The sequence below is a fragment of the Taeniopygia guttata genome, chromosome 15 (assembly GCF_048771995.1).
Source record: "Taeniopygia guttata chromosome 15, bTaeGut7.mat, whole genome shotgun sequence".
NCBI classification, from domain to species: domain Eukaryota; kingdom Metazoa; phylum Chordata; class Aves; order Passeriformes; family Estrildidae; genus Taeniopygia; species Taeniopygia guttata.
In genome coordinates this window covers 11,729,256-11,750,194 of record NC_133040.1, presented here as the reverse complement: position 1 = coordinate 11,750,194, position 20,939 = coordinate 11,729,256, and the positions used below count along the sequence as shown (strand labels likewise).

The following is a 20,939-nucleotide window of genomic DNA, read 5'->3' as shown; positions in this document are numbered from 1 at the left end:
TTCCATAGGAAAAGTGGGCAGTCTATGAAATGGTCAAGTATTATCTTTTCCATCAGGATCATGTTTCAACCTTCTTTGAGTTTGATTCCAACACATTTTACCTTTTCTTCCTTTGGCTTGACTGTTTTAACTACATCACAGTAAGTCACCACTGCTTCAGCAAACTTTAACATTCCCAGTCCTGCTCTGCTGATAACTTCCATTTCAGCCCAGGTAGTATTAAGATTCTTTAAGAGAGCTAAATTGGTAAACACAAAAATATTGCAAGTGAGTTGAGTAACTGCAAAAACTCTCAAAGAAATAGCTTTTCCTACCAAAAGCATCAGCCAATGTCGTGACAGACAATAGGAAACATTTGTCAGGATATTAAAGAGACGCTGTTGGCTGTTCCCATTAACAAGATCCTATATTCACTGCAATACCCCGAACAGAAATTCACCTCTCATAGCTTTCACGTGGCTCCACGGAATTTCCCTAAAATCTGTCGTCAACAGAAGTCGCAGGAAATTTGTGTCAGCCATCATTGCTTTGGCATTCTTCCAGTTTTGTTCTTTGTAACCTCTCATTATAAGAATACAGTCCAGAACAACCTGCACCTGCTTTGGGGGTGTTGCAAAGGACCTGGAAAACAGGTGAAAGAGACAGTGGAAGTGAAAAAAGGAGACAAAGCACATGATACCAAACAGGGGTATTGCTTGTTAAGAGAGGCATTGCAATACAGGGGCTTGTACATAAGACAAGGCACAACAGTGGAAAAGATAAGTCAGACAATAAATTATTTACTATTCAAAAGCTCAGAACCAATTCTTGTATTTAGACAATTTGATCCACAAAATACTAAAGTATTTCAACAGTGGAAAGATTAAAACACTGAGCCTCAATATTCTTTCCTAGGGCAGTGAAGCAGCTGGAGAAAAATCCAGAGATCTATGAGAGAAGGAAACTAAGTAAGTGGCAGAGAAGGGAGAGCCATTGCTATTTTGGGGACAACTGTTTCAGGGAGAGACAAAGACTAGATGTGTCTTTATATCAATCCTCAAAAAAAAAAGATGTATTATCAAAACACAGGGAGGAGTAAATTCAGCAGGGAAATACATTTTCATACTATGAAAGTATCCCTGAAAACAAGGATCTCCCAGTGTAGTTCCAAGAGTTTATGCTACTGTACACACAAATGAGTCACCTGAGTTCAGTAACTTCAGCCTTGTCAAGCTTCTCGACCTCCCGTTTGGCAGCTTCCATGATAGGCTTGATTTGATCCAGTGCTGCCTCAGCCTCTGCCTTCTCCACAGCAATAACCTTATTCTGCTCCTGTATCTCTATAGCTTTTTCTTCACCCATTTTTTTCTTCTCCTCAGCTAGTAATTGCAAAGGCAGGACCACAAATGGATCATTCAAGTTTCCATACAGAACATATAGTAATACACAAATAGAAATTTAATTTTTGCTGAAAATCAGAAATTATCATCAAGTCAGAACCTTTGTGTTGCCAGTTTGCCTCTGGTTACAGCTACATCACCAGGTTAGGAACAGTTAGTGTTCCAAAGCATGCACAGTCTCTTTTCCTCCATGTTTCCCTCTGATTACCCCCTAATGCTAACTTTCCTAATCAGAAGTTTCCTTTCTTGCTACTGCCTTTCCAACATTATGTCCTACACCTTGGAAAGGGAAGACAAGGGGAGGCAAACATTGTGTAAAGTACTGTGGGCCAAATGTGGAGCAAGGATGGCAATCTGGGCAAGGCAGGGGACCTGTTCTTCTGGCATGGCCTGGGAGCAGCACACAGAACAAGAGGGATACCTCAAGAAGCAGCTGGAGCTCTTTAAGGGTCTCCCAACCCAGCCTAACACAGATGATGTGAGCCCTGCTTAGCATGTGGGACACTTCACTACTTGTAAACTACCCACCTATTTCTGTGTTTAATTTAATGTCTCTTAACAAAGCCTCACAAGCAGCTGTTTTTTCTGTTAGTATAATCTTTTGCTCAGCAAGTTTCACGTTCAGCTCAGCCAGCTGTACAGCAGCTTCCTTCAGTTTAACCAAGCCCCCATCCAGCCGTTTACATTGTGCTAGGTAGAAAAAAAAAGGGAGAAATGTCAGTGATTCATTGATTGTGTTCAAGCACACAGGAACACTCTCACAAAGAGAAAATACCCTTAAGAGGTGCACTGACAGATTTTCCTTTTCTGAGCCTGCCAGCCAAAATGATGTAATGTCACTTGAGCTGACACAGTGGTCCTGTGCCACAACGTATTTGCCACATTACACTGTGTTTTATCCTCTTCACATATTTCAGTACCACTGAAGTATGAATAAGAATTGCTGCTTGAGGAAGAAAGTCAAACCCTGAGTGAGGCCATGCTGATATTAGATTTCAGTATGATTCTTCCCCAAGCAGAGGAGTGTCTGATTTGGAGATTCTGGCTCATGTTCATTCACAAAAGGATTTGAGGAGAGTCCATTGTTTGACAGAGTCTGAACATTCACATGTGGCCAGGTTTTTAGGTCAATGTCAAAACACAGTCCCACAGCTTGATGCCAGCACAGCATTTGAGACAGTACTGCTAGCACAGTTTTTGCATATTCTGGGTAATATGTGGGATTCTCATCAGAATTTCTTTTGGTTTTAAAATATTTAAATCACTTATTAAAAAGGAGAAAGCATCTACATAGCCTTACCTAAAATGAACTCATTTTTCTCCTCCAGCAATTTTGCATAGGTATTGAGAAAATCAAGGTAATTTTTTGGTGTGACATGATTTCTACGTCTCAGTTTCTCCAGAAATTTCTTGCTGAAATCCCCTACAGATTCATGCACCATGACCATGTGGTCGATCACTGACTGGAAGCTCTCTGGTGGGATGCGTGGATTTTTTGCTAAAATTGAGCAGAAGAAATAAAGTATTTCAAAGATTTGAGGCTTTTTTCAGAGTACACCAATTACCATCTTTCTTATGTATATCTAAGCCAGGCACAAAACAAGTCTTTTCTGGGACAAAAAGCAAGACCAGGGCAAAGACAGAAGGGCACCTCCTGGTAGGTAGCCCACATTGTCTGTAGAGTTGGGAACTTGAATTTTAGCAAATTTTAAAATCTATTTGATTAAGAAACTATCATCCACTGATATTTTTTGACTGGGTTTTTGAATTTTCCATTTAGACTCAAGGTAACAAGCACAATGGGAAATTAAATTGTGAAATGTACAATAATTGCAAAGTAAAGAATATATTTCTTATGCTATGCCATTAGGGTTAATGGGTTGAAATACTGATGTGTTACATACCTAGAAAGGATTGTGCAACTGCACACAAGGCCTGGGCAGGCCAAGGCAAGAACCAGTCAATACCAGTGTTGTTGACAAGACCTTAAAATAAAAGGACAGTGTTATCTGAAAAAATTCTTTGTAAAACTAACCCCTAATCAGACAGCCAATCCTCTAATTAACTTTATTTACACCAAGAATTTGCAAATTAGTCTTGACTCCTTCTTAGTAACAGAACTTACCAAAAAGTCCATACTTCAATTTTGACAGTAAATAATGAGCATTGCCCCTGTGTCCTGCTAACCCCACTGTACCATTCCTTAGACACGGTCAAGGGCTGCAATAAGTTATTTTAGGGTCTGGTTTAGCACTCCCACCTGTACCCATCTTTCACCAGTCTCTCTTGTTTCCCAGGACTCCTTTCAGCCCCCTGCAGCACCTGCCAGGCTTAGGTGTTTTTTCTCTCCATGGGTGTCCATCTCACCATGCCCTTTTTTTGGCCTTGGATACAAAAAATGTTTCTCTTCCCACCGTCCTAGTTTCATAATGATTTAACACCACACTTTCTGCTGTAAACTACAGAAAAGTGGCTGCTGACAAAGGCTGTGTATTTCCAGTTCAGTGAGGATGACCAATTGATTTCTAGCTGTTCAGCTGGAAAATGAACTGGTCTGATAAATGCTAATCAATGTTGTTCACTGATATGTGGTAATTAACTGGAAAAACAACATGCACTGCAAATCCCTAATCATGAAACCTGCTCTGCTTAGTTTTAGCTGCCAGACATCTCTCAGTATCCACTGGAGAGTCTTCTCTTGCCTGTAAATCTGTTTCACAGGGAAGGGACTAAGCAGTGTGTACAATTGCTACCTGGGAAATTTCTGCACCACGTTCTCAGGTCCTCCCCAACTGGGGACATTCCCAGGACAATGTGAAGGTTGCTTGCACATTTGCTTACGAAATACTGCCAGATACTCTCTTTAGCTGGGCCCATGCCAGCTTTAGCAGCTTCTTCTCCCATCTGACTTAGTATGGAGTCTTTTTCATCATCTGCATAAAGGGCTGGCACCATTCCTGTAACATAAGGACAGAAGAATGCTAGTGAGAACCACCAGTAAGAGGAAACCATATGGCTGGGGATAGGGCAGATGAGAAACCAATTTTAATCCTAGTTCTGCAAAAATGATTCTGAGTAGTTTTGAATGAACCAATTCATCTCTCTATGCTTCTCTCCTCCCCATAGCCCTCATGGAAAATAGGTCATATTTGGGATTTAGACGAATAATTAATTCATTTTTGTTTGGGCTTCAGCAACATATACAAAATGTCACGGGACTTTGCAAAGAAAACTTTAATTCGTGTCTGTGAACCGTCAGTTCACATTTTTGTTCTCTCAATCTTGTGGCAAATACTGCATAAGTAACCTAATGAGGGACCAGGCACAGGAAAAACTAGATCAAGAAAAGGGATACAATTAACTCATCTGTTCTCATATCAGACTGTGGAGGAACTTCTATTGAGAGGGTGGTCACACAGTGCCAGCTGCTACTCATTGCCAGCTGCTTCATTTGCTAGAAGATACCAAACTACATTTCAGGACATATATACATAAATAAACACATGAACAGTTGCTGCAGTTCAGGTGAATGTTATTCAAAAGCCAATTGGACAACAGGTGAGTTTGTGGCCAAATGCAACTGAAGTTTCCCTCAGTCTTGGAAGAAATCTGAGACTCCTGCAGTGTCAACACCAGCATGAACGAGTCCTATAACCTCTCCAGACATATAAATGACTTTAAGAAGATTCCAGAAAGCAGTTATTAAGGCCAAGACCATTTCAGGTAGTACTGAAAAGTGTAACTAACTAAAGCAGCAGAGGACACAGGGTGAACCAGTTATTACTGGTATAAAGGGTATGAGTCACAAGCAGAGAGGCTGCCAGTGGCACCTGAAGTCAACATGTTGTTGATGAGTTCCAGGAAGCTCTCTTCTGCCACATGGCCATCTGTAAACAGGAAGACCACTGACTTGTCATAAATACCCAGCTTCTCATACAAATTTTTCAAATCCTCTCGGAAATTATTTTCTCCATATCCTCGACTCAAGATGATCTCAAATACCTAAGGATGAAAACATACACTGAGAAGATGCAGATGGACTCAAGACATGATGATAACTCTGAATTTCACTTAGACTGAATCAAGGGGGTTGGTTTGGCCCCAGTCATCACTAAGTGTTTAAGTATCAATAAAATTGTGCATTTGTACAACCCTGCTGTCTTACATTTTCAAAATTGCTTTGTGTTCGTGCTCCTTTTTTGTTCTTTCCTTTCAAGCCTTTTTAAGTAAAATGCCTCTGAGAGGAACATTTCCTATCTGAAATAATACATTTCCTCTCTGAAATAATGGTACAGTTATCAATCACAACAAGGCTCCTCTAGTAGCACCAGAGCACTGCTGTAACACATTTAAGTATCAACAGCAGTAGTTAGGGACAATTAGTTGCTCATCACCAAACCCATCCTTGTTTTCCTTCCCTAATGCCAAAACCCAGATTCGGGCACTGACAGATCACACACAGTCATCATCTTGGACTTCCTGGCAATCACACCTCACGTGGGGCTTCTCTCCACAGGGAAGAGCTGCCAGCCTGATCTTGTCGTGACTGACTGACCCACTCCCATCCCCAGTTTAATCCCAATGAGTTTTAATTTCCTTATCTTTTTTCACAGCCAAGACACAGGGTCACTAACCTCACATCCAGCTGTGTGAGCAGCCAGTCTGGTCAGGGACTGCTTTCCTGAGCCTCCCACTCCGATGAGCAGGGCGTGCCCGCGGTCCATCCGGATGATGCGATGGATACGGATTAAGTGTTCCAGAGCATCATCAAAAAGAACCAGGTTCATTTTAATATGATACTCGTTGTAGTCATCCAAAATCTCCTTCAGAGAAAGGTGAACAGAACGTTACTAGGAGACCAATGAAACAATTAATAACATTAAGAAAATAGCCCATTCAGCAGCATTATTCCTTTCCCATTCCTTGGGGAAAATGAGCTATTGGAAAACACTGCTGACTCTATAGCTGATCCTCAGTTTTCATCACTGCAAACCCCAAATGGGCATCAAAGCACATAAAGTTCTGTGCGCACACAGAAGAGAACAGATTTCCTGCAGTTTGAGGCAGCTCCTGCCCGTTCCTAAGGCACAGTTCCCAGCTGATGCACTCTACCTTAAAGAGAGCTTTTGCTAAATCATAGTCTTGGATATCTTCATAAATACGAGGTTCTGCCTCATTCAGTGCTGTTCTGAAATCTCCAAAAAGAACCGGATCCCTCATGACATGCTCCAAGTCATCAGCGAAATGCTCTTCAACCAAGGTTTTTATATGGCCTTGTACCTTCACAGATATGAAATTAGTCAGGCAACACAACAAAGCATTTGATTGTGAATCAGTAATATTTAGAAAGGTGATAATGCTGAAATACTGATTTATTTCAAGGTGGTACTTATGTCACTAGAAGATCCAAGGATTACAGCCCCCTTCTGTGTTCTACATATGATCTAAAATGATCTAATAGTTCAAGAATGGTTCAAGGCAATCAACTGTAGAACATCAAAACTAAAAGGAAGAACCAGTCAAACAGAACACCTTCTCATATATTGGTGTAAACAGTATGTTAATAAACTTCCCTTTTCACCATTCATAGATGTCTCACCAGAAAGATCTCTCACAAAGTTTCAAAGTCTACATTAATATTCTGCATTGTAAAAATTGAGCTGGAGATGTACCTTTTTTAGAGGAGAAAGTTTTAACTAGAAAAATCTGAAGCCTTCTCGGCCTACCTCTTTTCATCTAAGCAACTTCCAAAGCAAAGCAGGTTGCTTATAGATGAGTAGTCTCAATTTCTCCCCTAAATCTCAAGGTTTAAAATTGGCATTGTTCTCTTCTGTGTTTTAAGATATAATTTGAAGCATTTTCAATTTGCATAATAGCCAAATTAAATTCACTGTGTAAGAATTCGGCTTTTATCCTTTTTACTACTTGATTGTACAGTTGCATTCTGGTACAATCCTTCCTGAAGGAAAATACTGACTTGAAGTTATTTCCTGAGTTTTCTCCTGTACTTCTTTCACACTTTGTCACCTGTACTTCTGCCAATAAATTTTCCTGGACAGGCAAACCAAGTGATACTTTCCATTCCTTCAGTAGATCTGCTTTCTTAGTCTGCCCACATTGTTTTAGGAAAATATCTTCCATGGGCCATGTTTTAAATTAATGAGCAATATATTGCTTAGACAAATCTGCAGTCAGACAGCAAGACCTGAGTCCAACGCTTGGTAGTGTTGCTGTTGCAAATGAATTGCCATAATCATAGTCAGTGACTACTAAAAAACATAAAGAAATTACTCACCAATTCTTTGTCTGCTTCATTAATTAGCCTGTCATGGAAAACCCTCAGGCACTCATTTCTCCAAACTCTCACCATCTGGGTCACTGTGTGAAACCTGAAATAACATCAAAATATCAGACTGCACCAAATGAGCTGACATGATTCCTAAGGCCATATGGTTAATAACAAGAACCAAATTCTGGATTGACCCTTTTATTCTTTATTATTTGGTTATTTTGATAATAACTAATTTGCTTGCATTTTTACCTCTGGTATCTTATTTAAGAGAGACTAATGCATCAGTGTTTGGCATTGAGAGTAAGATCACAATTTAGGATGTTCTATTTCTCATTGTGATTCAATGAAAAGTGACCAAATGAGACTGATTTCTGATTTCCTGCACCAAATTACCTCAATTCAGATTCACCAAAAAAAAAAAAAAAAAAAAAAAAAAAAAAAAAAAAAAGGTGTGGGACCACTAATGACAATTTTTCTATTCTTACCTTTCTGCATCTGTAAGAACAAGTCCATTATAGACCCTGGAAAGATCCCGCAGGTTAAAAATGTAGTGGAATTTGGAAGGAGTAGGAGGCAGGTCAGTAACAATCATTTTATAAAGTTCCAAAGTACACTGAGTAATCTTGTCAGAGATGGCTGATATGGACTCATTAAAGTTCTGTAAACATGAGAAAGAAGAGGTGTTTTCATTACACTGTCCAGACAGAATTCAATGCTATTAAACATAATCTGCTTTCCAGCTTTTAAACCTGTTTGGTTGAAAAATTCTCTATAGTATGAATATTCTGCAATTAAATGTTTAGGCCAGGCTCTGTCTTCACTCTGGAATCTTCTGAGTGCTCAAGATAACATCAAACTCAGTGACTGGAATTCTTACAAGATTTCTATAGCAGAAAAATTAAACTGCTCTTTTCTTATCTAATGTTGCAGGTACTTTGCCAGTAATGCAGTCTGTTGCATTATATTACATTTTTCACACTCATTCAGGAAAGAATTTTCAGATCTTTGTATATCTGCTTAAATACCAAGTCATTCACGCATTTCAACAAATGAAAAGCCCCAGGTTTATACATTATATGCTATTGAATGTTTACATATGACACAAGAACTTATCCAAGCAATGTAAAATCTACTGAGAAAGAGAAAAAGAAAGATTATGTGAGGTTCTAGGTACAAAAAAAAAAAAAAAAAAAGTAACAAAGTTTTCAGGTCTTGCAATAACATAGAAATAAATGTCTATTTTAAAATAATACACCTGTTGAGCAATCCTTTAAAAACAGTGAAATTACCGCAGTGTGGCCTTTCAGGATGGAGAAGTAGATCAAATGCAGTGATTGCTCAGAAGGAAAAGGGATGTTAAAAACACTGAAGAGTGAGATGAATCGAGGGTCAACTTCATTCCGACCTCCTCCAGCTTTGCCCATGGCAGCAACAAAACCCAGGTCTCGAAGAAATTTAATGTTCATCTCTTTACCACGATCGTACATGAAACCTTTCTCTAGCAGCAGCTTCAGCAGGGCAATGGGCTGTTGTGTGCCATACTCATCAACCTGCAGGATACACAAGAGTCAGGATACATCCTCTGGGAAAAGTGCCTCCTCTCTAAGATAAACTGGATTTGTCATTGCAAGGACCATATCAGTACCACCCCAAATGTTTCTATACTACCTGGCAAAAATATTGACAGCTTACCCTTGGCATATTCATATCATCCATGAACACAAGGAGACGTTTTCCCATGGGAGGGCCAAAAGTGTCTTTAGTTCGTTTTTCTACATTTGTCTCCAGGTTTCTCTGAATGTCCATGGATGTTGTACGAGAAGAGAAGTTAATTACCAGCACCAGCTGCAAACAGGAGGAGATTATAAGAATGGATTCTAATCTGTTTTGTTGGTTTTGACTTTTACTAGAGCATTCAAAAATATCTTCATATGAGCTGTCAGACATATAGGAAATGCTGCTAAGGTCCACTACTCACTTGAATTACGTATGACAAAGTAAAATAAGCCTACCCTTAGCACTTCAATAATATATTTTTACTTTATGTGAGTCTGTACAAGGTAAAAGAGGACAAAACATCTTTGACCTTGAAGGATTTTTAAATCAGTCACACACTTTGGGTCTGGAGTGTGCAGTCACATTACCCAAGTCAATATTGCAACGCACAGACTCAGGCTTCGCAATGCAAATTTTACACAAGGGCAAAGAATGAAAATGCAGCTTTACAAACAGAGCAAAATGCCTCACACATACATTAAGGTATTTGTCCAGATTGTTTAGGAAGTTCTGTGTAGTTGCTGTCTTAGATGTACCCGATTCACCCACAAGAACAACGGGGCGTTTCACCTTTACCATCTGTCCCAGTAACCAAGCCGTGCGTGTTGTATCCACTGTGGGCACTGAAAAAGAGCAGGACACAATCCCTGCCTGAATGAAAATGCACTACAGCTGTGGGATTTATATTTATAGAATAGTATACTGGAACACACTCTCAAGGTATTAATATGCAGTTACACAAAGACATAATCTGAATTATCAATTCACTAACAATGCCAAAAGAAAATTTTAATTGCTTAACCACCTCTTTTCAGTCTTTGTCATTGGGATCTTTTCTTCCATGTATGTATACTAAAAAAGAAGTTATCTTTCATATAGGAGGGTCATGGTTTGGTTTACATCAATTTAATCCCTATTTCAAGGATATAATCAGGATTTATTTGGATTGTAAGTATTTTCCCAGAACTCTACAGAGATGAATTTTTTTCTATGTGAATCCCCTGCATTTGGAGCAACTTCAGAGATCATAAATTTATCTCTCATGTCAGTGAAGTTAACCTGGGCTTGCTGGAGTTATCACTGTATATTAATGTGCCCAAATTTGTCTTTAACTATGAAAAGCACCATTAGGCAATGCTTGAAGTAACAACCAATAGCAGCCCTAAGAATGAAATTTTTATCTACTGAATACCTGAACCACAAGCTGACGTTTTCCAAGAATTTCTGGTAGAGCAAACTGTGAATTTTCTGCTATTCCAGCTTAAAGGCATTACTAATGCCTAAATAAGGTTTATTGACTGAAACATGCTTCCATCCTTTCCTCAAGTTTTTTATTACACAATGTTGTAAACATCAACTTTATGACTGCTAAATGACTATGAAAAGAACTTTAAAGAAACTGATTTGTACCACCACAAGAAACTGAACCTGAGTAGATGACCTTCAGTACAGAAAAAGGATGTCTCATGTTAAGTGCCATGCACTCAGTGGTGGCACATTATGAATTAAAAGCACATCATCACTGTATTTTATCTCATACTCACCTAGAATGTCAAGAAATTTCACTTCAGGATCATGAATATATTCAGGAACAAGTTGCATCCAAGGTACCCACTTTTTTTGAGATTCATCAAAATGGAAGTCATACAAAGTTGGCAGCTGACCTACAAACCATTAAGCAACTGCAAGTTTTTTAGGACACTGAAATATTTCCTAAGAAAATAATCTGATTGAGATGAAAACAAAAGGTAAGATTATAGACCAAGTTGGGCAGTACTTTGTTCTATTTACAAGTCATTTAACCCACTAAGTCATCAATCAAAATTCCTCTACTCTAGCACCTTCATGAAAACTATCATTTTTCTATTACAATTAATTGGATTCAGATTAAATTATTACAAGATCCTACCTGGCAGCTCCCCTGGTTTAGCCAGGACATCTTCACCCTGAACAATAGTCATGCAGGAAATACGTTTAACATTTTCATCAAATTTAATTCTCCCAGCATCAAGAAGAGAAGCACCTAAGGAGCAATACAAAGCTTCCAAGAAAAAACACTCCAGAACATCAGGGTTTTCAGGCTGTACAAGCAGGGCATCCAGCATCACAGTTAACTGCACAATCTGTTGGAAAAAGGACAAACCTGTAAAGAAGGTTGCCCTTTTAATATGTTTTCAGCTGATTGCTGGTCTTCTGCTCTTACATGTGGATCTACTGCTGTATGCATTAAGTTCAGTAGAAGAGCATTGTTATGTACTGAGTGGTTTGGTGTCTCTTTGTGCTCATCACTAGCAAATTGACATTTCAGCACAGACTCTCCTCCTGTTCTTTCTTTGGGAAGGTTTTATTTTCTCAATAATTCCATTTTCTTTTTAGTTAAACATGTTCAATCTTTATTCTCTGTTTCTTACCATATTTAAATCTGTTTGAGGAATAATGGTCTTCAGCTTTCGTTCCTGTTTGCCATCCACAATTCCCTCTATAATCATATCAATAAGGTAAGGCACATACTTTTGAAAGAGACGATCCAATTCCACTTTCTCTTGCTAAGGAACACAAAAAAGACAATAATTCAGCTGGAAAGAAAAATTTTGACAGCAGAGCTTCTCATCAATACCTGGCTGACCAGATATTATTGTTCTTGAAGAAATCAGTTCTACCAAAGATCATCTACACTGTTCAATACAAATACTCTGAAGAAGTGCAAAAATTCCCACCTCATTTTCTCTTCCTTTGACCCACTTCTGCCAGTAGGGCTCATATCTCAGATTTTTAGGATCTACAAAGACCATTCCACAGCGGGATACTGTGGCAGGAGATGCATACTGTAAGTCCCCAACCTATAATATAATCACACAAGATAATGGTAAACTGTAACTGCTTTTCAGGCCTTGAAGCCCCATCTTTATCTAACCCTTCCTGTGTATTAAATGGTACAGTTATTTCTTACCTCAAACAACAAAGCACAGTGTGCCTGAAGCCTAATCCGCTCCCCGTTTGCCAGGGTCAGTAACTTGTTGTCATCCATGACAGAATTCATGTTTTCAACCCAGAGAGCATCCACATCTCCATCAAAGAGAATGTACCTGTGTACAAGAGCCACGGGGCACTGACTGACCTCTGATTTTCCTAACATATTTCTGAATTTAGAGGTGTCAACAATAGTGTCATTGCCAATCCAGGTATTTTGAAGTCTACCATTCATTTTTTATAATTGTATAGTTTCACTGAGACTAAGAACTCACAGAAGACAGAAAGACCCCCTGGACACTTTCTATTTATTTAGCATTTGCTTTTTTAAATAGTGCCATATCAATTTTTTTTTCAATTTATGTAAACCCCAAGATCTCAAAACCACCACAACGATTTCTAGCTGCCTACCTTCGCTCTTTCTTGTCAGTGGGTCTGTTGATATCCCGAAAAATGTTTGACAGGACTCCATCTGTCCAGTCTCGTGTGACAGGGTCAAGGATCCCATACAGCTCAATCACACTCATAGCTTTAGGGTTCAGTGTGTAAAGCTTTGTCAATAATCCCAGCCTAAAGATATAGCAAGAAAAGCTACAGTAAAATGTCACACTACCATCTCATGTCAACCCAAGCAAATACTCTGGGCAGCTGTTGATCCTGTCATGGCTGGACAGGGCTGAGTAAGACAGACTGTGCCATTTTACAGCCTGGTTTACATTCTACACTCACTTGTTTTGGGCCTGGCACAAGGTTTTAATTACAACTGTCTTGCCACCTCCAGTGGGTCCAACCACCATTGTAGTGTGACGAGTTAACATTGTCTCATACATCTGAACTACTTTATCCACCTGAAAAATAAACACGGATTCAGTAGATTACTGTCATAACTCTGTGGACAAGATCTGCAGCTGGTCTATATCACATATATTTTCCTGGAGCCACTCCAGGGTGCAACAATGTACCTGCAGCCTCACATTTACAACAAAACCTCAAGTAATTAACATTTTTTATACCTGGACTGGTAGAACTATATAACGCCGTTCCTCCAGCACTTGTTCTACAGCATCATTAAAGTCAGGGTAGCGGACTCGAGGGCAATCCAGGCCAGGAAACAGGTCAGAGATTAGGCCAAGGAAGAGAGGGACATCTTCAAACACAAATTTAGGAAGATTCATATCTCGCAGAGCTCTCATTAGTACAACATCCTAGACAAAACACAGAAAAATCAATCTTTACCAAATAATTAACTTATCAGCTAAAATGAGGTACTTCCAAAATTTAAATCTTTAAAAACTATTGCTTGATTATTTCAGTGCAGCTTTTAGAATGCATTTTTTTGTCATCAGTTCCTAGGGGAAACAACAGAGGTTATTTTATATGGATTAAGCATATCAATAACTAAGAATAATACAGTGCCTTTTTCTACCATGTTAATCAAATGCCAAATAGCTGCAGTGGCCCACACCACAGGTTCCCTGAGCTGGAGCAGTCACTGTTCAAAAACCAGTTTTTGCTAATCATCCAGAGATATTGATCTGGCTATTTGCATCCTGGACTTAACAAGCAGGAAAATATCTCATTTTTCATAGATTTCCCTACTTTCCCTGGAGTTCTAATGGCAGAAAGCACAATGAAACTCAATAAGAATGAAGGGAAATAATAAGACAACACCAATATTCCCCTTTCCAAACCAAAAAAACTAGATCAGATGGAGAAACATTCCCTTTCTAATGAAAAAAGATTATATGCCTAGGGTAACTAAGCAGCAAATCTACCTCACTGAGATCTGCTGATCCTCTTTTCAATTCTCCAGCCATTACCAACACTGACTTAAGGGCCCGCAGTCCAAAATCATAGTGATGTTGTTTAGAAAGCTGTTCCCTTGCCAGCTTGTACAGCACTGTCATCTTTTTGGCAAGGACCTGTTTGAAATTTAATTTAAATTATCACAAATGTTGCTACTGGCTATGCAAACATGGGTGGGTACATGGGTATGAGTAACAATAGAATTTTCTTACCTTTGCTGTAAGGAACCCTTCAGAAAACAGCATTATTTCACAGATCTGCTGAAGATCTGGTACAATAACAACCACAGGCCTGAACAAAGCTTTTACAGACTCGGGGAGCTCAGTCCGGCCAGCATAACCAGGATTCATTGTAATGAAAATGCCAATACGGCTATCGAGGGAAATCTCCTGTCCTTCAAACTAAAGGCATAAGAAAACATTAGAACAATGTGAATTAGGAACTAAAAATAATACTATTTGCTCAAAGAGAAAACCAGTAATATTGGGGCACCCACTTAGGACAAAGTGCTAAAGTATTTAGCTTTAGACAGTCATCCTGATACAAACAATGGGATGAATACACCTTCTTTAAGATATTTCACAAGCCTCAAATTTTCTGTACTTTTTTAATTCCAATAACCATCAGTAAATAAAGCTTCAGTAATAAAGCCTACAATCCACATCAAGTTAAATTACTGCTATTCCTCATTACTTCTGGACTATTACCCAATTTACTTGCTATTATCCTATTAAGATCACTTTTATCTCACTTCACAAAGGAACAGCCTAGCAAAGGATTAGGCAACCAGCAAGGATTTAACATCTTTCAAACCGAAAGTACATACTCAGGAGTTTGAAATGTTCAGCACAAACGAAATACAGAAGCAGTAGCCCTTTGATCTAATGAGGGGCCTAACCCTGTATCTTGCCCTGATCAGCCTTCACTATTACTCTTCTTTTTTAATGTTTACCTGAAATCTTGTCCACCCATTAATTAAAGCATTTCGGATCGTCTGAATCTGGGAAGAAATGACTGAAAGCACAGAAGCGTCAATGCGATTGAATTCATCAAAGCATCCCCATGCACCACACTGGGCGAGGCCTGAGAAAATTTTACCCATTGCCTAAAAGGAACAACAAGAAAAGCTTCTCAGCAGTGACTACATAAAACATTCAGTGATAAAATACTTTGGAACATATTAAAATATTTAATAGTGAATAAACCTCTGGATGTTTATCAGTCATAAGGTCTTGCAATAATTACTTGCCAAATGCAGATTGCCTATCATAAACACATACATTACAGCCATTGCTCCCCAGCTTGAAAGGGCCTGAAATTCTTTCAGGAATTATTCAAAATCGACATTTTTTACTAAATTTAATTATCAAACAGCATGGTATCTTGAAGGGAGATACTTATGTAGAAGCGTCCTTATCCTGGGCGCTGAAAAAGAGCAGAAATTGGCATTTTATCAGAGAACACAGATCTTTAACTCTTACTTTGAAGTCCATGCCTTCTCCACAGTTTGTCACTACACACAGCAAGCCCAGTGCTTTGGCCAGATCCTTGGTTGTTTCTGTCTTCCCTGTACCTGCTGGCCCTGCTGGTGCTCCTCCCAAAAACATTGATAGAGCCTTTGAAAACAAACCAAAAAGCAAAGCAGAGCTTGAATTAATTTATGTTAGGTTGGTAACAAAACCAAAAATGAACCCTTGGGTACACAGAACTTTAAACTTTGTGAACACCTTCTACATTGTCTTTGCAGCAATGAGGTGAGAAGGATATCACAACTGATTTCAAACATCTCAGTGTTCACATTGGGAGACAGAAGAAGAGGCAATAAAACCAGGATGTGACTAAGTATAATGCGGGCTTGTTAGCACAATGTGCTTGAGGGTGCACCTGTGTGAGGGTGAGGTAGATGCGGTCGGTGAGCGGCGTGATGACGAGCCGCCCGTTGAGCCCCATGTACTCGTAGCCGTAGGAGAAGGCGCCGGTGCACTGCCGCACCATCAGCTCGTCCGGCTCGCGCTCCCAGTAAAACCGCAGCTGGCTCTCCCACTCGAACTCCTGAGCCTGCAGAATGCTGCAGACAGAGCTCACGTGAGCCAAAAGGATGGCAGTACAACTCCCAGATTTGGTGTCTGCTCAGGAGTTGGAGGTGGTGCTTACCTGTCTCTGACGAATATATCGATGATGTCTCTGGCGTGCACGTCGATGATGAGAACAGTGTTGTATTTTTTCCTGTCATTTTTGCTCAAGGGCATTGTAATGCGAGTAACCAGGTCATCGATTTGCTTGTGCATTTTTTTAGCGTAAAATTTCATTGCCTGCTTTTCTCCCATTTTCACTTTCCGAAAGACATCCTCTACCTCCCAAGTCCACCACACTTGATTAGCAGCAAGCACCATCATGCCTTGGAAGAGCAACATCCAATCAACTCTGTGGAAAAAACATACAGTGAGGGAGGCTGAGTTACTGTTCATTTTAAGTAGCTGATCAGGAAAGAAAAAAAAACACAACAAAAAACAGGTTCCTCCTGTTCCTGCAACAGCTACAACACAAGCCAAACTTGATATACAGAATTATATCAAAAGCCTAGGAAATATTCTGATGGAAACGCTGTTTGTTCCAGGTATAAAATTGCCAAGTGGTATTCATTGTTAGAAAAACTTACTGAACACAAAACACCAAAAATAAAACTCAATACTTAGGAAAATAAATATGAGAGATTGTGCATTCTTCATGGTTGGTTAAAATAGTGCATGTGAATGTATTCATATCCCTCCACATCGAGAAATACAGACTAAATTGCAAAGGAATTGTAAAATTATGCCTTAACTTTTCTATATCACTAACAAATCGGGTTATTTGTGTTACCCTTGATGCTGATTGTTTCACCTGCTTCTGTCTTCACAATATCGAAAAATGGCTTCCTTGGTGAGGCGTCTGTTGGTCCGTCTCATTTCCTCCAGCACTACTGTCATCCAGTTCTCCACTCTGCCCACAGCAGGGACATCCTGCCGGAACTCCATCACCTCCCCCTCAGCTGAGATCATGGCTGTGGCAATCTTCTCGTCATTGTCACCATCCTTGAACCTCAGCGAGGCTATATTATCAAACATCTGAAATGCAGCAACAAAGAAATTCAACAGCATTTTAGAAACAAAGTCTCAAAATATAAGTGTATGCAGTCCCAGCTCTCCTCCAGAGAAATTGATCTGATTCCTTAGGAATCAAATATAAAGGCAGATATATGGCCCAGCAGCAGAACTGCAGAATATCAAACAAACAATCAGGCCCAAATTACTTTGATTTTTTTTTCCTAGAAAATAACAGCTAAGAGAAGCTACAATCTATGAGGGAAGTTCTTTATGATAGATCATTCTAATGCATCTTGAATGTTTCTCTACCATAACTGCTACCAACCAGTATGAGCGGCAGCAGAGACTGTGCATGAGATCTGATCTGGTTATTCAGAAGCTTCTTCAAGATGCTGCCAGGATTCTCTTTGTATGCAAAACAAAAAAAAAATTCTTGCATCCTTATGAGCATGTACAGTAAAGTCTGTTAAACTTTTTAAAGCACCTAAAAGCACAAGGCACTGTGGTAAGCCAGACATTGTACCTTTATCATGTGTTCCTGGACACAGAGCGCGCTGCTGCTGCCAAGGATACTGAGCAACTCGTCATCAGATATAAAGAAAAATCTCGGGAAAGCATTTCTCTTGGAATCTAAATAATCATTCAAGCTCTTCTGGCATTTCTCCAGCACATCATTTATATGGTGGAGATCTGACAGACGATTTGGGACTTCACAGCAATTTTTTATTATCGGGTCTTTTACAGTTTCTTCCATTATCTATACAGGGAGAAAAGGTAGTTTAGAAAATGTTGAACAGCAATAGTATATTAAATTATATTCAACTGATGACAAAGCATGCAAACAGCACAAGAAGTACAGGTCCTTATAGAAGTGAATCAAAGGTTTTGAAATGTTTTTGTGGTGCTGCAGTGCTGTATGAAAATATGAAGGTAATGTGTTTATAGAGATACAGCTGTAAAAGCAAGCGTAAGCCAAACAAGCCTGTATCCCCAATCAGACCAGCTTAAGCACATACCTGACTCTGCTCCTGTACACAAAGGCACTTCAAGCAGTGATCAAACATCATATTTCAAAATCACAGTACTCTCTCAATTTTGCACATGGGAAACAGAAAAGTAAGCCATATTCATACCAGGAATATGTGTTCAGTATGGGAACAGTGGCATGAAGCAGGAAAGCCTTTTTAGCATGTACATGGGTCCTCAACCAATAGGAACACATCTAAGCTTCTTCTTAGCAAAGTAAAAAGCTGTAAACAATGAAAGGAAACACAGATTCTGCCTACTCGATGCTGCCAGCCAAGGATCTCACCTCTGCCCATCTTAGCTAAATCAGGAGAAGTCTTCTGGTTATGACAGACATGAAATAAAACAAAATTCCTGGGGTCCCTAATCTCATATTCAATTAATTATAGCATATCATTCTCAGTGTTACACATGTCACAAAAGACTATAAGTAACTATGGAACTGGAAGCAAAATGCACTAAATATGCTGATCACAAGTCTGTCACTTGCCTGTTTAAACATTTGGTCTACACGGTCAAACATTTTGACTTCCTCCGGAAGCTGTGATCTGATATCTCCAGCAACAAAAATGCTCTCCAGGTACATCCATTTCCTCTGAACTGATATCCAGATCTACGAATCAAATGTTACCATCAGAGGAAACAGAAATACAATGGAAAATTTGAATTATAAATAATAAACATTAATTATTTAGTCCAGTGCTTTCCTCCTACCTCGCTTACTTCACTAATCAATGACAGAATTTTCTCCCATTTTTGAGCAGATGAAAGAAAAGGACCCACAAAGCGACTGCCCAAAACACTCTGAAGATTGGCATTGTTGTCATCAAGAGTCTCTAAAATTTCCTCTACAGATCCCAGAATAAAGCCTCGTGTCTCTGTGCCTTTGGTGTACACTTCTACAGGGAATTTCATATTTTCCCACGTTTCTATTATTTCCTTCAATCCCTGCATGTGAACATAAAAATATGCATATTTCAGTCTTCAAAAACTGGAGGTCTATAATATTAGCAAAAAAATGAAACAGCTAATCCAGCAAAATTTTTGCAGATTTTCTAACTCTGGTTTATAAAGAAGCAATCTATTTCAAAGAATGATAACAAGATAATTGATCCTTCTTCAGATCCATTTTCATAGGACAAACTTTCTTACTGTAATCATAGAAATCCAATATGCTGCTGCCAAACCAAATTCTGCAAGGATCCTGTGCCAGTAGGAGCTCATTACAGAGCTATAAATTTTAGCTCATGTAGCTCATGGCAGCTCCCTGAAGATGGCCAAACTTGCGGTCATGCCAATTTAAAAATCTTAAATGAAACTGATTGTTGTCATAGTTTTACTATGATTCTATAATTCAATACATTACCTTCTCAATGGCAAGTTCTTTAATAGCAGTTCCAACGATATCACTGATAACCACGGTGTGTTTGTGAAGTTCCATGGCAAACATATTTTCTAAAGTGAATGTTTCTGTTTTCATTTCAAACCTCGTTCCTGTTTTCTCCATAAGGTCTTCCCAATGCCTGTTTCAAATTGACATATTAGTTCAACACCATAATACAGTAACAAACAAAAACAACTGTAACATATAATAATGAACTCATGTTTAGCCTTCTGTTGTTTAAATAAGAACTACTAGTCTGAATAAACAAAATATCCCAGTCATTGCAGCACCTTTCATGCTATTACACAAGCTCATTAGGCAGAAAAAAATTTCCAAGCTCCAGGACACAGCATGACCCCAGTAACGGAAACTGAAAGTTCTAACAAAACACATCAAATACTTCTATATATAGTAATGTACATAAATCAAAACAAACCTTTCTCTTAAAGCTTCATTTTTCAAATCAAGCAACAAAGGAATGGAGTTTAGAAAGGCCTTCAGTTTTTTATCCAGTTGCTTACATATTGCCATACCACGCACTTGTCTGGGCAGCTTCCGAACAGCTTTCAGAAATCCTTCAGTTCCATCCTGAAGAACCTTGACATTGAGGTTTATCCAGAGTGTCTGAGACCATTTCTCTTTAGCTGCCTGCAAACAAGGACATTAAGAAGGAACAACAAAAAAAAAAAATCACATTCCTTTTAGTTTTGACCATCACAATGTAATTGTATTAACATTTTACAATCATAGGGAGAGACAAGTTCATGTCCAGGACAGATTCATAGCCAAACACAATCACTTGTATAAAAAATGGTAAAAAGGGAATATGGAGAACAGGACCATACTTTACAGGGAATTTAAATTTTGGAAAAATAAAACTTCTTAAAAAATAGTTAAAGCCTGAGGTACCCACTACCACCTGTACACATCCTATATCCAAAAGTAGTTTCACTGAACTGATCAAGAACCATGTGCAGTAAAATGCCATCCAACAAATATTAGAGACTGAGAGAAGTCTGTTCCCATCTGATGAGAGGTGTGTTTGGTCCACCATGCAGACACTGACAGTGCTGCACTAACAATATTAAAATAATTTCACAGGGCATAGCTTATTTCATGCAAAGGCTTCAGAGCTGACAGTAACCAGGGGGCAGTGCAGCCTCTTCTTTTGTCCCCATCTTTACTGTTGTGTGTATGCCTGCAGACTCAGTGTGACACTG

The 20,939-nt window shown here is 39.1% G+C and overlaps 1 protein-coding gene across 1 annotated transcript in view; it reads right to left on the bottom strand.

Moving 5' to 3' along the window:
- Positions 1-20,939, bottom strand: part of DNAH10 (dynein axonemal heavy chain 10) — a 51,436-nt gene that overhangs the window by 16,883 nt on the left and 13,614 nt on the right. The window contains exons 23-57 of the mRNA XM_030285431.4: positions 20,156-20,367; positions 19,702-19,858; positions 19,050-19,283; positions 18,826-18,948; positions 17,833-18,066; positions 17,107-17,330; positions 16,378-16,647; positions 16,108-16,291; positions 15,705-15,839; positions 15,176-15,328; positions 14,436-14,624; positions 14,193-14,339; positions 13,431-13,622; positions 13,147-13,265; positions 12,829-12,987; positions 12,398-12,533; positions 12,165-12,287; positions 11,859-11,993; positions 11,357-11,570; positions 10,992-11,111; positions 9,925-10,070; positions 9,364-9,516; positions 8,961-9,221; positions 8,157-8,329; positions 7,675-7,768; positions 6,492-6,659; positions 6,014-6,202; positions 5,210-5,381; positions 4,133-4,336; positions 3,284-3,364; positions 2,680-2,877; positions 1,908-2,069; positions 1,184-1,358; positions 440-621; positions 102-238 (exon numbers count right to left, since the gene is read on the bottom strand). Coding sequence (XP_030141291.4) covers positions 102-238; positions 440-621; positions 1,184-1,358; positions 1,908-2,069; positions 2,680-2,877; positions 3,284-3,364; positions 4,133-4,336; positions 5,210-5,381; positions 6,014-6,202; positions 6,492-6,659; positions 7,675-7,768; positions 8,157-8,329; positions 8,961-9,221; positions 9,364-9,516; positions 9,925-10,070; positions 10,992-11,111; positions 11,357-11,570; positions 11,859-11,993; positions 12,165-12,287; positions 12,398-12,533; positions 12,829-12,987; positions 13,147-13,265; positions 13,431-13,622; positions 14,193-14,339; positions 14,436-14,624; positions 15,176-15,328; positions 15,705-15,839; positions 16,108-16,291; positions 16,378-16,647; positions 17,107-17,330; positions 17,833-18,066; positions 18,826-18,948; positions 19,050-19,283; positions 19,702-19,858; positions 20,156-20,367 — 5,955 coding nt within the window. The remainder of the gene's footprint in view (positions 1-101; positions 239-439; positions 622-1,183; positions 1,359-1,907; positions 2,070-2,679; positions 2,878-3,283; positions 3,365-4,132; positions 4,337-5,209; positions 5,382-6,013; positions 6,203-6,491; positions 6,660-7,674; positions 7,769-8,156; positions 8,330-8,960; positions 9,222-9,363; positions 9,517-9,924; positions 10,071-10,991; positions 11,112-11,356; positions 11,571-11,858; positions 11,994-12,164; positions 12,288-12,397; positions 12,534-12,828; positions 12,988-13,146; positions 13,266-13,430; positions 13,623-14,192; positions 14,340-14,435; positions 14,625-15,175; positions 15,329-15,704; positions 15,840-16,107; positions 16,292-16,377; positions 16,648-17,106; positions 17,331-17,832; positions 18,067-18,825; positions 18,949-19,049; positions 19,284-19,701; positions 19,859-20,155; positions 20,368-20,939) is intronic.